Here is a 19,573-nt window from a genome sequence, read left to right on the forward strand (position 1 = left end):
GTCATAAAAGTGAGATGGGGGTTATTATCAGGAACCACAGAGGATTCTCGATAGCCGGAGCTAGTTTGCACAGTAGCCACAACTCGGCTATTGAAGTAGAAGCAGATGCAGCGGTCAAGGGACTCCAGTTGGCTGCCCTTATGAAAATACAAAACATCATCCTTGAAAGTGATTGTCAAGAAGTTATCCGTGCTCTAGATAATACAGAGTTCTGCCCAAACTGGAGAATTTCTCCAATGATTAACAAAGTGAATCACCTAAAGCCTGTGTTCAACGGGATCAAGTGGAATTGGATCCCTCGTGAAGCAAACCGTGTTGCAGACGCAGCGGCGAAGCTTGCTAAGTTGAGGTTGTGCTCCCAGGATTGGGCCAATAGGCCCCCAACCTCTTTGATATCTATCTTGAGAAACGATGGACTACCTGGCCCTCCGTCCTCAATTAGTGATCGGGTCTTTAGTTGGCTGTTGCTTAGTTTATTTAGTTGGCTGTTGTATTCTCTTCCTCAATTAGTTTCTGCTTTCCTCTCTCTGTATTTCTCTTGCCTTTTGGCGTAATGAAGTTATTTCCAGACCAAAAAAAAAAAAAAGATAACCCTATCAAGAGACAAGAAATACAGATTCACACAAAATTTCAAGAGTAATTTGTCATTGTAAACAGACATTTACTAATAAATTTATGAGCAAAAGTACAATGGTCGAGATACAATTTTCATCCTCCACTAGCACAGAAAAACTACAGTAACACAAGGAAGACGCAAGAAAACTGCCTAGGTTCAAATTTCAAAAGGCAAACTCAAGACTACTACTTGGGATTGCCAGGAGTCTCATCCTGCCAGGTTGCCTGCCATTGCTTGTCGTAAAATGTTGTCTCATCCAGCAGTTTCTTTAGTTTTTCAACATCCTCGTTCTTGCGGATCAGAAGTACTCCCGCCACAGCTACAAACAGTAATGTTTTGCAGACGAAATTGCCCATTTGATCAACTAGGCCCACTCCAGTCAAGCTATCAACCAGATAAGCACTGAAGAAACCTACCATGGCAGCACGACCTGCATATAACTCGTAAAAGAGCACATAACTGATTAGTTTGAGGAACATGTGCTGTCCAGGGTTTACAATTCAAATAACATAAGTGGATCTGAACAAACCATTGAGTAGCTCAGCTTCAGGTAAATGGTATCTCTTTACCCATGCCCACCAAGGTACAATTGAGGTGTCGAAAAGTATAGGGTTATCATTACTGGACGATTCTGGGTTATCCTGGAGCCATTTTCTCCTCCTAGCCTCTGAAAGTTTTTGTGCAAGGTTGAGCATTAGAAATCAAGTAATTCCTCAATTATCAGGAAGGATAAAGTTAGCATAACAGGTTATTTGTCAATGAAACGATTAGATAGAATCACAGACTCTACCTCTTTGTAATAAGTTTTACAAGAAGATGCACGAAATTGTTTAGCAAAACACAAGAATACACAAACATCTAAGAGATGCTTTCCCTTTGACTCTATTCTATTTCAAGCAGCACCTGATTCTCTAGCACGGCATGCAAATAGAAACAACAAGCGAAATAAGAACACAACTTGCTCAATCTTCAATCACATGAAAATTTAAATCTTGAAAATGCAAGGTCAAGTATAAATTCTCAACAGAGAACACCTTTATCTTAGGTGACAATTTCTTCTACTCGATGTTTCCGATATCCAAATGGAGCCCAAATACACTTATTTACTGAGGAACGAGGGAAGGCCAAAGGCAACATAAGAAAACAAAGCAGAATCAAGTTTGAGGATCAAACTAGTAATGCCTGAGACAAAGCCAATGATCTCGAGGATGCACAAGAACTCAAATCGAAATCCCTTCATCTAAATTTCAAAACTTTAGGGGGAAAACCATGTCTTTATTGCTCTACATCAAGCATTAACATGCATATTTATAAACCAAACTATAACCATTTGCGTCTTTCATTGCTTCTCCCTCACCCAAACCCTCTCAACTACCATTCAATGTTCCTCATGAACTAAAATTTGCCATTACTTTCAACACAGATAAATCAGCAAGAAAAACAAACACAGAAACAGAACATCAAACAGTGAGAATGAACCAATTAAAGACCCAAAAAGAGAAACACCCAGAAGCCTCACCAGCATCAATAACAGCATCCCAGTCAGTCTTGCCACTTTTCTCAAACTGCTTCAAGTCCCAAGTCCCATTGACCCATCTGGCGTCCTCAAACAAACTGACCACCTTCACCTCCTCCTCAGCCGGCCCAGCTGACCCATTAGAGCTCTCACTCTTGGCCGCAACCGGCTCGGGGACCTTGGGCTCTGCCTCCACAGCTGTGGCAGCAGCAGCTCCTGCACCGTTTTCAGCTGAGGCTCTGGTGGTGAAGAGAGGGGTCTTGGGTCTGAGAGAGAGACAAGGCTTGAGGGTGAAATGGGGTTTTGGGTATGAGGAGGAGGAGGAGGAGGGGGAGAGAGTTGGGAGATGGGTTGACGGAGAGAACAAGGACATGGAAATGGACATTGTTTTGATTGAAGGAGCAAAAGGGAGGAGAGGGAGTTCCAATCAGAACATGGTCAGTTTCCTTGGCTATCCTCACTCCTCACCCAAATTGGAGTTGCTCACTTTTTGTACTATGTTGCTCACTTTGGTTATTTAATATAGTAATTGGAGTATTTTATTTGTGATAAATTCAGGTGTGATGCAGTGCGGATGGTTGTATGATAATACCATGGACATTTGATGACATTTGGTTAAGATTTCATTAATCTCATAATAATCAGAACGGAACATACAATACTTGCACCCCATATCAGGGTCAACTGTTGATAATATGGGTGTCGGTTCAATACATTATAATACAAAATTGCTAATTTGTTGATGAATGCATTTTGTGTATTAAAATATACAAATAATTACATAAGTTTATAATGTATTGAACCGACACCCATAGTCATCAATCTTTTAACCTCCATAATTAGTACTTGTGTTATAATTTATAAATGATTTTACAAATATACAAGCTTTGCAATTGGAATCATTTTTTAAAAACTTGGGAGTTCATGCCAAATGAATTTTGTCTCCTACTTTACTTCGGCACGGGCATTTGTTGACGTGGTAAGAATCTCAATGACAAGTTAGCAATTGAACAAAGAAAATGACTAGATGGTAAAAACTAAAACAATTGTTTTGTTTAATTTTTAACTGAGTTCTAGTAAAATCACAACATTTAAAGAGTTAAAAAAAAAAATAGTGGTCCGTAGGCCATTGAAGATAGCTTAATTACTTGTTAACAAAAAATGAAATAAAAGAAATAGCAGGACAGAGAGCACTCTACGTTCTAATTCCTACCAAACCTGTTACAGAACTGATTTGTCCAAGTGATGTTGTCATCGCAATACGTAGACATGTGGCTACAAAAATATCCAAATACAGGAGAGTCTCCGAAACGAATTGAGCATTTCCATAATGATGACATATAAAAGTTTTTATGTAAGGCAAATGTGCCGCGTGGCTGGTAGGGCTGCCCGATCAGTAAGCATGTAATAAAGTATTTTAAATATCTTATTTTTAATAAGTAAGAATAATTTTTAAACACACTTAATTTTTTTTTTTTTACTATTGATTGGGTTGCCCCCACCGCCGCCACGTTAGGTAAGAATCTCTGTGATGACATGATGTTCCACGGCACACATGACATTTATTAATCTCCTGCTCCCCTTCTCTTGGTCTTGGGTCTCTCTCCCTCTCTCCGCACCATTTGCTTACACGTTTCTCCCGAAATTTTCTTTCCGTGGTGGAAACTTTTCCGGAACAGAAAATTTTGTCTTTTACTTCCACGGCCATTGTTTTCATCGACCTTTTGTTTCTATTTCTTTTTGGCAGGAAAGGTCAAAATCTCTTTTGGGTTTTGATCATGGGTGGTGACTCTCCAACCTTTGGTAATTGTCTTTCATGCGTTTTTTTAAGTTAATATCTTTCTGGTGGCATAATATATTTTCCTTTGAAATCTGTTGAGGATTTATTTGGGGTCTTGATCAATTTTGTGTTTGTTCATGAACCCTGTTTCTTCCATTGATTATCTGCTGGGATATGGGTGAGGGGAAATGGGAAGAAGGCAATAAATTTAACAAATAAATGTAAAATGGGTTTGGATAATCTTATAGATATGATTAGAATTTCCTTGCAAGGGCTCATGTATTCCCCAGTTTGCCTCCTGAACTGTTTGCATTGCATTAAAATTATGTAATTGCCGCAAAAGAATTGAATAATTCCATTTCAATGGTAAAAAGGGTGTCTTTGTAGATATTCAGGAGTGTGGCTATATGCAACATCTAATCATCTCTCAATGCTAGAGCAAATTGTGAATCAATCTAGGCAAGATGGGAAACAGGGGATGACTTGTATATCGACGATCAAGTCAAATTCTGTTTTATTTTCAGACTCTGTGTATACTTCTTCCATTATATTTCTCCCAGAAATGCGCTTCTTGTGCGTGCCTATTCTATGAGCTTAATGATGTATTCTTTTTTTTGTAATCAGACCTTAATTTTTAGTTTTCTCTCATATAACAAGGTCATGTGTTGCTTGTTGTTTTTTCTGGGTTGCAGAGATGATAGATGGTCGCACTTCTGATAATGACTGTGATAAGGAAGAGAAGGGAAAGAGACTATGGAAGAAAGTAAAATATCAGCTTATTGAATACCATTCATTGCCTATGTTCTTAAGGGACAATGAGTTCATTCTGGGTTATTACCGATCAGAATGGCCATTGAAGCAAGTGTTTCTAAGCATGTTCTCTATCCATAATGAAACTCTTAATGTCTGGACGTAAGTATTGTAGCTTAAAGACTGTATTACCTGTTTATAATGCAACACTACTGTCTTTCTCTTTTCATTTCTCCCATCTGGATTGAATACACTAACTTTTTCAGTACCTTGTGAAATGTATCATGATGTCATTATATTGAAGTTTTCCGTCTTAAGAAAAGAACATTGATTACTTGAGATTGATTTTAAGGACTGTTGTTCTTAAACATTATTGACTCTGTTTGCAGGCATTTGATTGGCTTCTTCCTTTTCCTTTTCCTCACCATTTACACAGCAACAAGAGCTCCAGACCTCATGGATCTTCGTTACCTACAACGTTTGCCTGACATGATTAGAAGTGCTGATTTCCACAAAATTCATCCAGAACTGTTGAATTGCCTCCCTTCATTACCTAACCTGTCTGATTTTAAGACATCTTTGCCGTCTATGGATTTTCTTTCTTCAGTTTCAGGGAATCTAGTGGAACTTGTCACCAATTGCTTGCCTGAGCGATTATCCCATTCCTACCAAACCGAGAATTCTGTTCCGGTATTGTCCTGCTCCTTGACATTAATATGGTTTTGTAACATGCAAATCCACTTGTAATATATGGTCACACAAATCTGTCGTTCTGTGATTTCTAAATTTGATCACTTCCCCTTCTTATGAATGAATTTTGACCAACCTACCTGATTACATACCCTTTTGTGTTGATGAAAAAAAAATCTGAATATTTTCTGGCTGCCTCAATCGAAGGTTGATCCCAATTATGTAACTTATATATTAAGATTGAATATTATGGCTGTGAAAGGTCTCTATACAACATGTTTTTTTTTTTTTTTTTGAAAAGCTATACAACATGTTCTTAATACCTGTGGAAACAACATGTTCTTTTGTTTCCGTGTTTCACAGCCTGATGCCTTTGTGCTTTGTTTGATAATTGCAGCACGGAGTAACAGATGATGTGATGAACATGGTTGCTCCCCTTATGGTTCGACCAATTACAAGGTGGCCTTTTTTTGTCTTCCTAGGTGGAGCCATGTTCTGCTTGCTAGCCAGTAGCGCATGCCACCTCCTTGCTTGCCATTCAGCACGCCTTTCCTACATCGTTCTAAGATGTGACTATGCAGGCATCGCTGCGCTCATTGCAACCTCCTTTTACCCTCCCGTTTACTATTCCTTCATGTGCAACCCCTTCTTTTGCAATCTGTACTTGGGATTCATAACAATTCTTGGTATTGCCACCATGGCTTTTTCCCTCCTTCCAATGTTTCAAGGACCCAAGTTCCGCAGTACTCGTGCCTCTCTCTTCTTTGGGATGGGCGTGTCTGGTGTGGTTCCTTTAGTTCATAAGCTTATACTGTTCCGGAATCGGCCTGAGGTCCTCCACACTACTTGTTATGAGGTGTTAATGGGAGTCCTCTATGGATTGGGCGCGGTGATATATGCTACAAGGATACCGGAGCGGTGGAGACCAGGAAAGTTTGACATTGCTGGCCACAGTCACCAACTTTTTCATATATTGGTTGTGGCAGGAGCTTACACACATTATCGAGCAGGACTCGTCTATCTAAGATGGCGGGACTTACAGGGTTGTTAGAATTGAGTCTTGGGTTCCAAGCATTTTGGTCATGGTTGACAGGGCTCTCCTAGGCATTCTGTGTTTGAGGTATTGCACCTTGTCATGAATCAAGGCGTCATTATTTTTCCCTCTGGCCATATATAATAAAGTTGTAGTGTTGTTGGTCAGAAGGTTTGTCCATGACAGGATATATATGTAATTAAGTGAAAGTGATCGAACCGATTTTCTAGTGAAAGCTATGAAATTATAGTATGCTGTTTGTGATCACTGTTTACTTTGGAAGATTGCTCATAAGTTACACGGTCCATCTAATTTTCTTTTGGAGAAGAAATAAAAAAATAGCAAAATTGGAACTAGCTAGTACCAGACCATAGATGAGCAACTGAGCAGAGTAGGCTATTGCTATTTCCAGAGGTTCCTTCGTCTACCTTTTTCATCCGAAACCTAATTCCGTCTTCTGCCAATTGGTACGAATCCCTAATCCGAACCGATCGTCTTTAATCATCTTCGTTAATCTTATCTGAAAATTTTCCTGTTAAGAAAAATCGGGACTTTTGGCGGGAAAATTCGCATAGAGTTGATTTTCAATCCATGACTGTGTGAGTCTTTCTGGCGCAGAGTGAGCGATGGAGAACCTTCACGGCAACAGCACTTGCTGAAAGGATAAGGAGGAAGCTTCGAGAATGCGGACCTCGACTCGCCGGTCGAGGGAGGAGGCTCTGGTGATGGACGGCGTTTTGGTCACCGGAGGCGCCCAGGTCTTGATCTCTCTTTCTCTCTCACTGGTTCATCAATTCTAAATTTTGTTTTCCTAGTAATTATCTGTTGTACTAACTATTCTTTGGGAATTCTAACAATGCTGTGGTTAGTCAAATGATGGTCCACTAATTAAAGCTTGTTTTGACTTGTGAAATGTATGTATGAGAAAGACTCATTAGTGAGAAGAAGGTGGTAAGGTTTGAGAGTGGTGTGGAAAAATACAAAGGTTGAAGTAAGAGACTTGTCCACATCAAGTATAGTATAGCCTAGTTTCTTGTTGCACACTGATTATCCTGGGGCACTTGAACTCTAATTTGGAACAGCTGTTTTCTTTCTGCATTATAAACATATGAACAAAAATTTAGTGTGGGTGAGATGAAATGTATCACATTAAGATGCAGCTCTAAGTCTTCCTGTCACTGCCAATCAAAATGGTCATAGCTAATTATCAAGTTGGGGTGACTTACATGTTATATATCAGTGTTCCAGGAAAAGTGTTAAACTATAATTTGTTATGTAGAATTAGGTTGCTTGATCTAGGAAATGGTTCTCTACCTTTATCATCATATGATCTTGGGACTGATCAAATTGGCCTTCTAAAATTGAAAGAAGGCTAATAGAAAGTGAAAGCTGTTACTGAAAAAGTAGTTTCTACTTATGTGCCGTCTGTCCACGAGTTGTTGGTTGGTGCTCCATTTAAACGTTGTATCTCCTGTTAATGCTAGAACTGATAAGGAAGTTATGGACAGTTGACCTGTTTTCACTGAAAGTCAACAACAGCTTATGTACTGAGTTAGTCAATGATTTAGTATGATTGTTTTTTAATAGTCAGTGCAGTTGTAAAACAATTTATATAGTTAAGGTTCTTTACAAAACATGATGCTCTCTCTCCATATCCAGAGCCTTTTTTACCCCTGGATATTTCGATCCCACATTTCTGTGAGAATAGGGTTGGTGTTATGGTGCCTTTGATGGTTTTCTGAGTGTTTGTTTTAATACATTGGTTATGTATCATTTATATGTTGCCAAATCTCACTGGTGTCTTGAGATGATTTGTTCAGTAGTGCTGGTTGAAATTATTAATTATGTTAAACTCATAGCGCAAATTGTTCGTTGATGGTGAGGACTTGACCAAAATTTGATTTTCTTGTAGTTTTGTCTTGACAGATTCCCTATTTTTTTGCAGTTTGTACATGGAAAAAGAAAATTTGCATCCAACTCGTTTTCCTGGCAAGAACAAATCTGAGGTTAGCAATCACACAACATTAATTAGCTGCCAAATTTAGGAGACAGGAAACTCTAGCAAGTAGCTAGGTAGGTATTGTTAGGAGGTTCAAACCCAGACCGTATGTAAGTAAACCGCCTGGCAATTCGGGTTAACCGCTAGTTAGTGCTCCTGTGCTACTTATCATATGCAAAGGCTTGCAAAGAGATTATAAGATATAATTTACTGATTGGTAAAACAACAGTGACTTAAGGTAATAAAATCATCAATAATTTGTTAGTAATACTTGTGTATTCTGATCTTCTTACATTGCTACATGCTCTTATGTTAACTGTGTTTGCTCACTTTGCTGCAGATGTATGGAGGGTTTAGTAAGCACCACACGCTATGTCACATGGTTCCTTCACAATAAGGTTGTCACGGCGGAATTTTTGAAAATGCTACTTGTCGTATGCTCTGATTTTAAATTGGTCTACTTTATTGATATAGGAAATTAGGAAGATCTGATCATGCCAGAAAAAAATTATTGAAGGTAGAGCTATAGCAATCAAAATAGAGGTAAAAAAGAGGCAGGTCTAGTTGAACAACCTGGAAAACAAGAAACAACTTGTTTTACTTTTGGCTCAGTGAAAGCAAAGAGTATCCTGTTGTGGATTTTCCAGGAAAAGTTACTAGATATCTGTTACAGGCTTACAACCCTTGTAAAATAATTAGTTACGGATTAGACATAAGAACTAGAATGGATTGCCGCTGTACTGAATAACCTATATTTGCTTATTTTTTAATTTGTTTTCTTGCTGCCTGTACATCAAATTTTTTTGAAGTTATGCTTCTGTCTTAATGTATGTCATGGAGCATAGTCATTCGTGAATTTTGAGTGAGGATTAAGTTACTTTTAATATTTTTCTCCCTCATTTCATGCCATTTTCCTAATTTATAGTCGTATCCTGCAAAAAGGAAAATTCAAGTCTTGAAGTTTCCACATGATTCCATTTTATTGCAATTAGACTGTCAGCAGTTTATTTCTCTGCAATATTTTTTTCCATATAAATTGCGTGTCTGACATCTCTTTGGGTGCCTAGTAGAATTGTGCTGGGTTAAGTCAGTTCTTGGACTCGTTTTCTGGAACAGAACATACCACTGTGGGTGGTAGTTCTGTATCTTCTGGTCTCTTTCAAGATTCAGCAGTTGGGTCAGTGACCAATGAGAAGGACACCAAGTCACGGGCAGATGTGAAGCTCAGTCATCTGGCCTCTGGCAATGAATTGACTTCTATTAAAATACAGAAACAAGGCTGGCTGAACTGCTAGATAGTACACTTTGGAATAGGAAACTTGCTCCTTCATCTAAAAGGATTGTTTATGCTTTGGTGCAACAGATATTTCATGGCATAAGAGAATATTTCTTGGCCTTTGCGGAGTTGAAGGTATGTAATATTAACTAAAATTGATGAAGATATTTCCTGCCATGATCCCTGCTGCTTTGTGGATGTAGAATATGTGCAGTTCTCTGAACTTGAACATATTTGAGTTGTTCAAGAAATCTATTGGCTCACAAGTCACACACGTGTGTGTGTGTGTGAATATCTTATCAATCCATCAATTCTACATAGCCTCTCTCTTTCTGTGGGTGAATATCTCATCAATCCGTCAGTGTGAATATCTTATCAATACATCAGTGTGTGAATATCTTATCAATCCGTCAGTGTGTGAATATCTGATCCCTGCTGCTTTGTGGATGTAGAATATGTGCAGTTCTCGGAACTTGATTTGAGTTCAAGAAATCTATTGGCTCACAAGTTACATCTGTGTGTGTGAATATCTTATCAATCGATATCCATCAATTCTACATAGCCTCTCTCTTTCTGTGTGTGAATATCTTATCAATCCATCAACTCTCTCTCTCTCTCTCTCTCTCAGCTGGTTCCCACAAAAAGTGAAGAGCTTCAGGTATTGATGGCAAATATTTCCAGTGATTAAGAGAATGATAGATAATATTTACAATTTACTCTCATATAAGAGAGGAGTGTATATCATTGGATGATCTCCCAAATATAAAAAGCCATTGATGAACTGAGTTTTGGCAACTTTGTTTCTTTCTGGAAGCCATAAGGCGTCTTATGTTTTATCTGCAAGAGCTCGGAATCTTTGTGGGGTTATAAACTGAAAGATGAGACAGCTTCCTTCTAATCAATGAATATCACAGGGTATTTGGTGTATAAGTATCAAGTGAAAAGCATTTTGAAATGAAATCCATCTCTTCCAATTTTTTTATACACTTCATCATAACCTAATCCAACCCTAAAAAGAAGGTCCTATCAGTTGCTGATGCATATTTTGAGATATCCTAATGGGTAAAAACTCTAAATTGTACCTGAACTATTGCGAAAGGTATTTTTTTGGTACCTACGAATTTTTTGTACCCCAAATTTTGGTGACGGCATATAGTACATGCGTTAACTTTTCCTTTAAAGTCGCCTACGTGGCATGTATTTTTTGAATAAAAACTTCAGATGGTACCTGAACTATTGCAAAACGCATTTTTTAGTACCTATAAATTTTTCCTTACCCCAAATGGTACCTTAAGTATGTATTTGGAGTTTTATCTTAAGGTATCATACTCCAAATACATACTTAAGGTACCATTTGCTTAAAAAAAATTTATAGGTACCAAAAAATGCATACATACTTAAGGTACCATTTGGGGTAAAAAGGAATTATAGGTACAAAAAAATGCATTTTGCAATAGTTTAATTGGGTACCATTTGGAGTTTTTATCAAAAGAAAACATGCCACATATGCGACTTTAACGGAAAAGTTAACGTAGGTACTATATTTAGTGACGGCGCAATACTTCAAGTACCATTTGAGGTAAAAAAAATTCGTAGATACCAAAAAATACATTTCACAATAATTCAGGTATCATTTGGAGTTTTTACTCTATCTTATATCAGATAAATTGCACAGAAGTTTTTGATGTTTTTTTAGCTCGAGTACAATGATGTATTACTATATCCCAATGGTTCTTGAAAACTCAAATTATTGTTTTGCAGTTCAACTGCTTTCTCGTGATGCGTGTTGTAGATAAATTGCCTGCACTCCTTTGAGAAGACTTGAAATCTACTTTTGAAGATGATTTGGATAATATTTTTTGATATCACGAACCTGCGAAACATATTGGGCCAGCGAAAGCGAGACGTAGAGGTTGAGCTTAAAAGGGTATCTTTCTCCCACTTAACTTGTTAATTGACTCTCTTTCGCTCTCTTGCTCTGTTGCTCACCCATTACCGACATGCTGTTGGTCTTTCAGATCAAGAGGCTTAAGGATAAGTTCAGATCACTACATGAGCAGCTTAGTTCGCTAGGACGCAATGCTAATGCCTTTTCTGACTCCTGTTGAGTGATTTTGGTTCGAACTTACTCATATGAGGAAGTAAAATTTGCTGGCTGAAAAATGGTAAGGTAACCCCTTGTAGCGTGTTTATATAGAAGTGAGCATTAATAACTTGATTAGATTTAGATGTGAAAGTTTAGGGCTGCCACTTGGTTTGGTAATTACCAAACCGATCGAATACCAACCGATGTTTTAAGTTTGGTAAACCGATTTTTTGTAACCGAGACCGATAGAACCGAAGTCAAAAATTACCGAAAAAGTTGGTTTGGCTTTGGTAAATACCAATAAATATAAATAATAGTTTTATATATTACGGTTTTCAATACACATACATGTATATTAAGAAATTAACATAAAAAAATTCATAATAGTATGAACATTATTACATCTACTACATTAATAGTACATGCATTTTAAGTAACCTAGTCAAAGATCGTTAAATAACCTAGTTTGAATGAAACTGGCTAAAACTTGATGTCATATATACAAAATAAAGCTAGAATTAGTAGATGAATACAAATTTTACGACTATAAAATTGAAAAACCTAGTTTTGTTCATTCTAATTTTTATTACAAAGAATTAGTTGTTCTAAAGTTGGTAATACCGAAAACCGAAATACCGAATTTGATAGATATGATTAAAAACCAAAAAATTTTGTTGGTAATTGGTAACTCAATTTTGAAACCGAAAGCTTTGATTTTGAAGTTGGTAATATCTATAACCGATTCGAACCGACCGAGAAACAGCCCTATGTGAAACTGTTGAGTTTCCAGCCCATGAGTCTTTCCTAAGACAATTGTCTTAGAGTATGAGAATTGTTTACCTAATAGGTTTTGGATTCCTACTGATGAATGGAGTTCCAATAAGGAAGAAAAATTCTTATTGATGTAGGATTACCTGTAATCCTTGTTGATTACAGAGAAGGAGGAGGCATAATTGCCTACCACCAATAGGAATAGGTTTCCTAATCAGTGAAGAAAGTTGATATCCTTATGGCTATATAAGGAGGGGTTCTGCTCTTGGTTTTTTCATCACAAAGACAGAGAGCAAAGTGTATTAATTCCATTCTCAGAGTTAGAGAGTGAGAGACGGCAAAGAAGAGAGAGATAGGAAGATGAGAGAGAATCCTTGTTTTCTTATTCTTTCTGGTTGTACCCATTATAAATATAGTGGAAAATCGTTTTTCTGCCCGGTGGACGTAGGCAAAAGTTTTGCTGAACCATCTTAAATCTGTGTTCTTGTGCTCGTATCTTTCGTAGTTGTTTCTCTTGATGTGCTGTGTTTATTTGTGTTTTTGACTTCACATATTGACCGATTCTCAACAGAAACTCAGTCTGAAAAATCTTTTATGTTTTGAGTGGACAAATTGGCGCCTATATATATGACATACGACTGATTGGATTAGTTTCAAACCGATAAATCCATCCCTAGAGTACTTTTCTCGTTCATCTATTCAAATTGTCATTTCATTACGTCATCGATCCCAGACCTTGGATCATAAAGAGTTTGGCCGAAAAGGGAATTACAACCAACCAACTAGCTTTTGAGTTAATGGTGTATTTTTTATTGAATGACGTTCCCAGTTTGAAGCCCCCGCCCCAAACTAAAAGAACATTTTGAAGTGTTAAATATATGGATTATTGAGATTCATCACATCCACTTTGCATGAAGAGCTTAAGGTTATACATCTCTGTCATCTGTGTATATGCATGTATAAGCATTCTTTATTCAACAATTTCATTAGAGAATAGATGGAGTTGCACTTTATGGAGCTCTTTTTTGCCGATTGTAACATCTTCCCAATTTTCCTATTAAATATTGATGACCAGTCTTTAAGACAAGGCTAGAAGGCAAGGACAAAGCCAGAAGTTATATAAAGATTAGTAATTATGAGCAAGTAATTATTATATATGGCACACCCCAACTTCAAATTGGTCCACGACCAAACCCATCTTCATGTGTGCGACGTGGAAGGCAAGAGGTGCATGATCTCAGCATGAAGTGTGATGATGCTGACTCACATTCTCAACTTTTTAATTTTTGATTTTTCTAAATACATATATACAGATTGTATAAATGGGGCACAGCCACTCACTTATTGCAGCTGCTTCAAGTACAAGTCCTTTGTTCTACTCATTTGCCTTTTTGTTTTTTGTTTAGTCCTCCATATTTTATTAGGATCTCCCAATTTGCTCATGACCTACCACACATCTGTGGAAAATTTTTAACTCCTGTACCACCCTTGTGTAATACTCAAAGGAGAAAAAGTACACCAAACAACCCCGCCCATTGTAGGCAAACTCCTCTCCCTCCCTCGTGCCGGGGTACCCTCTCGGCGATAATGTTGGAACAATAGGGTTCAATCTACAAGAATCCGACATTTGAATTAAAATTCTGGGATTGGCAGTCACTTCTTGAATCTACCTTGCTCTTTCTAGTTGTCGATCATTGTCCAATGTCACTGCCTGTGCCATCTGTGGAAAGTTACGATCTCGTTGTTTGATGGCAAAAGTATGACCACCGAGCCACTGCCGAGTCATCCTTGCCTTGCTATTTGCATATGCGATTGAAGATCTGATAATGGCACAACTAGTGTCATCATACTCAACCGGCCGGGTTGAATACGCACCATTAAAAAATTTATAGTTTGTTGATCAACTTCCCAAAACACAATTAATAAGTGGCTGAATTTAGGTCAACTCACAATTGGCAAATAACCCGCTTAACTCGTATATTAATATTCTATTAGATTATGTTAAAATTCAAGAAATGTCAAATGTTTTTATGTTTGTTTAAAGAAGTTTTTACCTTCTTTATTTTGTAAAAAATTTTGGTGCACAGAAATATGTCCCTCTCATTTCAAAGCACTCAGTATCAAAACGGGTACAGTTGCCCGCCGCCTTGCATCTCAGAGCACTTTTATCATCATCATCAACTAAACAATCAACTCCCCCCATTTGTTATGAAAACCACCTTCTTTTTCACGTCACTCATTCACTCACTTATCTTTTCTTTTCATTGTTTTTCTTTTCACTCATCTCTCTCTTGCTTTACAGAAGCTATAAATACCATCGTCAGCTAAAACTTCGTTTACACGCTAGCTACCATTCTTCTTCTTCTTCCTCTTCTTGTTCTTGTTCTGGTTTCTTGTGATGGCAGATAACCCTTTTCAGCTCCCTCCTGGTTTTCGATTTTTCCCGACAGATGAAGAGCTCGTAGTCCATTTCCTTCAACGCAAGGCAGCTCTCTTACCCCTCCACCCCGATGTCATTCCTGATCTCGATCTCTATCCATACGATCCATGGGAGCTAAATGGTACCATTTATTCAATGCATTCCTTCAATGATGATAAATATATACAACAGTAGTTTTCTTTCCCTTAATTGGCTCCATTACTTAAATATAATAATTACTTTGTTTACTGTACGAACATTAATACATATAACATGTACAGGTAAGGCTCTGTCTGAGGGTAAGCAGTGGTACTTCTATAGCAGGAGGACGCAAAATCGGGTTACGAGTAGTGGATATTGGAAGCCGTTAGGCACCGAGGAACCTGTCATATCTTCTACTTCTAACAACAAAATTGGAATCAAAAGATACTTCGGGTTCTACGTGGGAGAAGCTCCTTCAGGGATCAAAACAAACTGGACAATGCATGAGTATCGTCTCTCGGCAGTCTCGGATACTTGCGCTTCTTCTTCCACCCCTAGATCATCAAAGAGAAGAGGGCACCGGAAAGCAGTTAATGTAATCACACTCGCAATAAGAAATAGCTAGCAAACTAACTCATTTACTCTACAAAAGTTTTATGCTCTCTCACATTGTGTGCATGTGTATTTTCATCGAGCATAAATCTACGTACAACATACGTGCCATGAACTGATATATTTTTGCAAAACATTTCTCAGGAATATAGCGGATACGTGTTATGTCGAGTTTATGAGCGCGGCGAAGATGAGGACGATGATGGGACTGAGCTTTCATGTTTGGACGAGGTGTTCTTATCTTTGGATGATCTTGATGAAATAAGTTTGCCAAACTAAGATAGAAAACGTAAGCAAGATCAAGACAGATGAGAAGGGAAAGGAGAAGATGATTTGATAGACCTAACTAAGTGCGCATGCCCCATTTTATATTATGAAGCTTTATCCGGTTGTATTATTATTTCACTACTACTACTGCAACTAGCTAGGCTAAGCTAGTAAAAATCTTGTAAATAAATTCCATTACATGCACTTCGAGTGGCAACTAACTATGGTCTTCATTTGCAAGTTGGCAAAACCATAAAATGACATTGTGTTTGAGAATTCTGATCCACTATCATCGGTTATTATAGTGTTGTTATCCATTACTAAATACAAAAAATAAAATCATTTAGTTACTAGCATATATATATATATATATATATATATATATATATATATATATAGGATTTTTCTCAGGTAAGGATGTCCTTAGTTTTTCTTATGGAACGGATTTACTGTTTTCACCCACTTTCCGATCATATTTTTACATCTTAACCGTTCAGTTTTTAGGTCCTAATGTATGGATCACCTCTGCAAAATTTCAGCCAATTTGGTGATTGTTAAGACGTCCAAAACTGCAATTTACACGAACGAACCGAATCTGTCGAACCGGAACCGTTCGTTTACATTGTTGTAATTTGCAGTTTTGGATGCCTTAATGATCACCAATTTGGCTGAAATTTTGCAGAGGTGATCTATACATTAGGACCTAAAAACTGAACGGTTAAGATGTGAAAATTTGATCGGAAAGTGGGTGAAAACCGGAAATTCGTACCTAAGAAAAACTAAGGACATCCTTAGTGTAGCCGGACTGTATATATATATATCCAATCCAGAGCGGAGCTCCGCTTTGAAATTAACGTGTGAAGTTCGAGTTTTGGGCCACTTTTTGGTCGCATATCCACATCTCGACCGTTCAGTTTTTAGGTACTAGTGTATAGATCGTCACTGCAAATTTTCAGCCAAATTGATGATCGTTAAGGTATTTAACTCGCTTAAACAAATGGACGGACTGAATCTGTCAACCTGAACCGTACTAGCTTTAAGGCAGTTATCAATGCCTTAACGATCATCATTTTGGCTGAAAATTTGCAGAGACGATCTATACACTAGTACCTAAAAACTGAACGGTCGAGATGTGGATATGCGACCGAAAAGTGACCCAAAACTCGAACTTCACACGTTAATTTTCAAAGCGGAGCTCCGCTCTGGATAGGATCTGTATATATATATACAGTCACACACACACACATACGAATATAACACGTGTATAAGTGAAATTATGAAACTTGCAAACTAGGAAAATTGTCACACCTTTCAAAAGATTTAAAAGAAGATAAAGAACTCATATGCATCACATATAAATATCTATAATATGTAAAGATATTATAGAACTTAATGATTCACAAACTTGTCATAAATTTTAACTAAAATAACTGTAAAATTTAAATGGCCCTTACATTTCAGCCACATCCACAAGTACATGAGTTCTCCTGTCATGGGCAGGGTCGTCCCTTGGCCAAGACAACCAAGACGATCGCCTTAGGCCTCAAGATCCGTATATTTTTAATTTAGCATATAAATATATACTTAAACCAAAAAAAGGAAAAGTAGAGAAGAAAGCTAACAGTCTTCTCAAGCTTTACAAACCTATGCTGCAAATTTTTCATCTATCTTGCTTTAGTCTTTGCCTAAAACTCAATGAATAGATGTTAATAAAATATTCATCCGATTCTCTGCAAACTATAATCTCTATTAAGTTTGAAAGGCCTCTTTAAAATTCACTTTAGGCCTCGTTTCATATTGGGACAGGCCCTAGTCATGGGGCATATATGTGAAAAACGTGAGCAAAATTAGATAAGTAGGGTTAACAGTGTAGAAAACTAGAAATAGATAAGCAAGCAAATCGAAAAAAATCCCAAGCTCAGCCAGTTAGGGCAAAGTCAATTCTGCTGACACGTGTTACTAATTGAGTTGAGCTATGATGCATTAAACTTTGGTATTGGGGATTCGCACGTTTAAGAATAATTGTGAGGAGGGAAGGGAGAGGAGTGGAGCCCAGAGAGCACTGTAATGTGTAAGTTTGCAGCTAAATGGGACCCGCCGAGATGAGTTTGAGCATTTCCTGCCTCGAACTCTCTTTCTCACTCTTTTCCGAGATCTTTTATGATATTTGGTGGTTTTGTATATATTTTACGTTTGGTGGCTGCTTAGGGGAGCATGACTCCATATGACGCGATCATTCCCATGCTTCAACTTTTACTTGGCACGCACGGCCACTCACCTATGAGGCATCCCTCACCTGCTTCTACACAAACGCAAGGCCATCTCCCATGGCCGATTCTTCTTCCTTCTCCAAGCACCTCTTCCAATTATTGTGCTGCCTTATTCGCCGCCGCGGATTCACTTGTTAGTCCAATTTCAAAACGAAAGGATCTCAAACTTTAAAGAACATGAAACGAAATCAAAACGAATATTGATCTAGATCATTCCGGAATAGAAATTTGAAAGAATCGGGGACATTGGACCGGTGTGGCCCTTATAACCCCGCCGCCGGGGGGCAGCGTGACGTCAGCAGATAGCAAGCGAAGAATTGGCCTCCTTCTGATTCTTCGGCCGTTAGGGTTTCTGGGTTTTCTGATGCGTTCTTTCTTCTCTGCCTCATCTTTCTATCCATTTTCATAATGTAGAGTAAACATACGTATACAGTAAATACAATTCGAGCACTAGGATTTTGTCGATGGTCGTTTCCTCCTGAAAGAAGCTGAACGCATTGATGGCGAGGTCGTTGGTTTTTGATCTGTATGAGGTAAAGGCTGTAATTCGATCATCGATCTTCTCCATTTTCATAGCATTTTCTCGATTTGATTTGCTATTTTGAACACGGTATTAGGTAAATAGGATAATTTCCATTCCAGTCTGTTGAAAATGTAGGTCTGCTGTGTTATTAGGGTTCTGGAGACCATGTTAATGATTCTTTTGGTTTTATAATACTGTCTTGCTTTTACTTATTCTTAAATTTATATCCAATGCTCGCATACCATGAACATTTATATCTTTTATGCTTCCAAAGGTTATAAATTTCACCATTTTGTTGTTTATTTATGGCTGGTTTTGTAGTGATGGGCTTGTTGTCAAAATTTGACTTCTGTGTCAAGACTGGATTTTTTTACCAGTTAGTGTGATTAAATAAATCAATGTTCAATTGTGTTCAGTTGAGAATCTTCCAATGTCCCTCTTGGGGGTGGAAGCATTCATGTACGTGGAGTTATTAACAATATTTCTACTTCTCAGTTAGAATGAATATGAAACTGTTATTCTGGAACTTGTGATTATAGTGATACAATTGGTCAGGGACTATGGAATGAGGTGAACCTTTTTAATGCAGACAGTCAACTATCAGTGCTTTGGCTGGCACTGCAACCTATCAGGTGATTGTTTCTTGGCCAATTCACCATAATTTGGTCTATTTTCTATTTATTTATTCAATTTTTTTTTTTTTTTCAATTTTGGGTAGAAAACTAAGTTAATGGGATAAGTTGGGATTTGGGATTAGATTGAGCAATTCGTATGTTTGCTCTTGTGATACTATGCAGGCATGATGCAGAAGCTATCTGGGCTGCAATGGAGTTTGGTGAATCCTAGCTAGGTTGGTAAATTTCATGATTTTATCTCATCATATTGATTTTTATCTAGAGATGACCTCCATTCTAACTCAGATTGTATTTCTTTACTAGTAGTTACGTATGTGAAACGGCTGAATATTCCAAGTGAGGTGGTGG

General features: G+C 37.7%; 3 protein-coding genes across 3 annotated transcripts; 2 read left to right on the forward strand and 1 right to left on the reverse strand.

Annotated features, from left to right (window-relative positions):
* Positions 1-602: 602 nt before the first annotated feature.
* Positions 603-2,630, reverse strand: LOC133745728 (light-harvesting complex-like protein 3 isotype 1, chloroplastic). Its single transcript, XM_062173846.1, has 3 exons — positions 2,136-2,630; positions 1,146-1,283; positions 603-1,046 (listed from the first exon to the last, which is right to left on the reverse strand). Exons 1-3 carry the CDS (start codon positions 2,515-2,517, stop codon positions 802-804), a joined length of 765 nt encoding a protein of 254 aa, XP_062029830.1. The 5' UTR covers positions 2,518-2,630; the 3' UTR covers positions 603-801.
* Positions 2,631-3,729: 1,099 nt separating this feature from the next.
* LOC133745222 (heptahelical transmembrane protein 4-like) lies at positions 3,730-6,652 on the forward strand. Its single transcript, XM_062173253.1, has 4 exons — positions 3,730-3,935; positions 4,605-4,824; positions 5,052-5,352; positions 5,750-6,652. Exons 1-4 carry the CDS (start codon positions 3,911-3,913, stop codon positions 6,401-6,403), a joined length of 1,200 nt encoding a protein of 399 aa, XP_062029237.1. The 5' UTR covers positions 3,730-3,910; the 3' UTR covers positions 6,404-6,652.
* An 8,220-nt stretch (positions 6,653-14,872) lies between these two features.
* On the forward strand, positions 14,873-16,043 carry LOC133707223 (NAC domain-containing protein 104-like). Its single transcript, XM_062132775.1, has 3 exons — positions 14,873-15,078; positions 15,218-15,513; positions 15,675-16,043. The coding sequence occupies exons 1-3, from the start codon at positions 14,916-14,918 to the stop codon at positions 15,807-15,809; spliced, it is 594 nt and encodes a 197-aa protein (XP_061988759.1). The 5' UTR covers positions 14,873-14,915; the 3' UTR covers positions 15,810-16,043.
* The last annotated feature ends 3,530 nt before the right edge of the window (positions 16,044-19,573 follow it).

This window comes from Rosa rugosa, chromosome 4, assembly GCF_958449725.1.
Source record: "Rosa rugosa chromosome 4, drRosRugo1.1, whole genome shotgun sequence".
NCBI lineage: Eukaryota > Viridiplantae > Streptophyta > Magnoliopsida > Rosales > Rosaceae > Rosa > Rosa rugosa.

Coding starts and splice junctions, on each gene's coding strand:
- LOC133745728 (XM_062173846.1), bottom strand. CDS start 2,517: ATGTCCATTTCCATGTCCTTGTTCTCTCCGTCAACCCATCTCCCAACT. Junction 1,284..2,135: donor GGATGCTGTTATTGATGCTG/GTGAGGCTTCTG, acceptor AAAAACTTTCAG/AGGCTAGGAGGAGAAAATGG. Junction 1,047..1,145: donor TGAAGCTGAGCTACTCAATG/GTTTGTTCAGAT, acceptor AGTTATATGCAG/GTCGTGCTGCCATGGTAGGT.
- LOC133745222 (XM_062173253.1), top strand. CDS start 3,911: ATGGGTGGTGACTCTCCAACCTTTG. Junction 4,825..5,051: donor GAAACTCTTAATGTCTGGAC/GTAAGTATTGTA, acceptor CTCTGTTTGCAG/GCATTTGATTGGCTTCTTCC. Junction 5,353..5,749: donor AAACCGAGAATTCTGTTCCG/GTATTGTCCTGC, acceptor TGATAATTGCAG/CACGGAGTAACAGATGATGT.
- LOC133707223 (XM_062132775.1), top strand. CDS start 14,916: ATGGCAGATAACCCTTTTCAGCTCCCTCCTGGTTTTCGATTTTTCCCG. Junction 15,079..15,217: donor CGATCCATGGGAGCTAAATG/GTACCATTTATT, acceptor TAACATGTACAG/GTAAGGCTCTGTCTGAGGGT. Junction 15,514..15,674: donor GGCACCGGAAAGCAGTTAAT/GTAATCACACTC, acceptor AACATTTCTCAG/GAATATAGCGGATACGTGTT.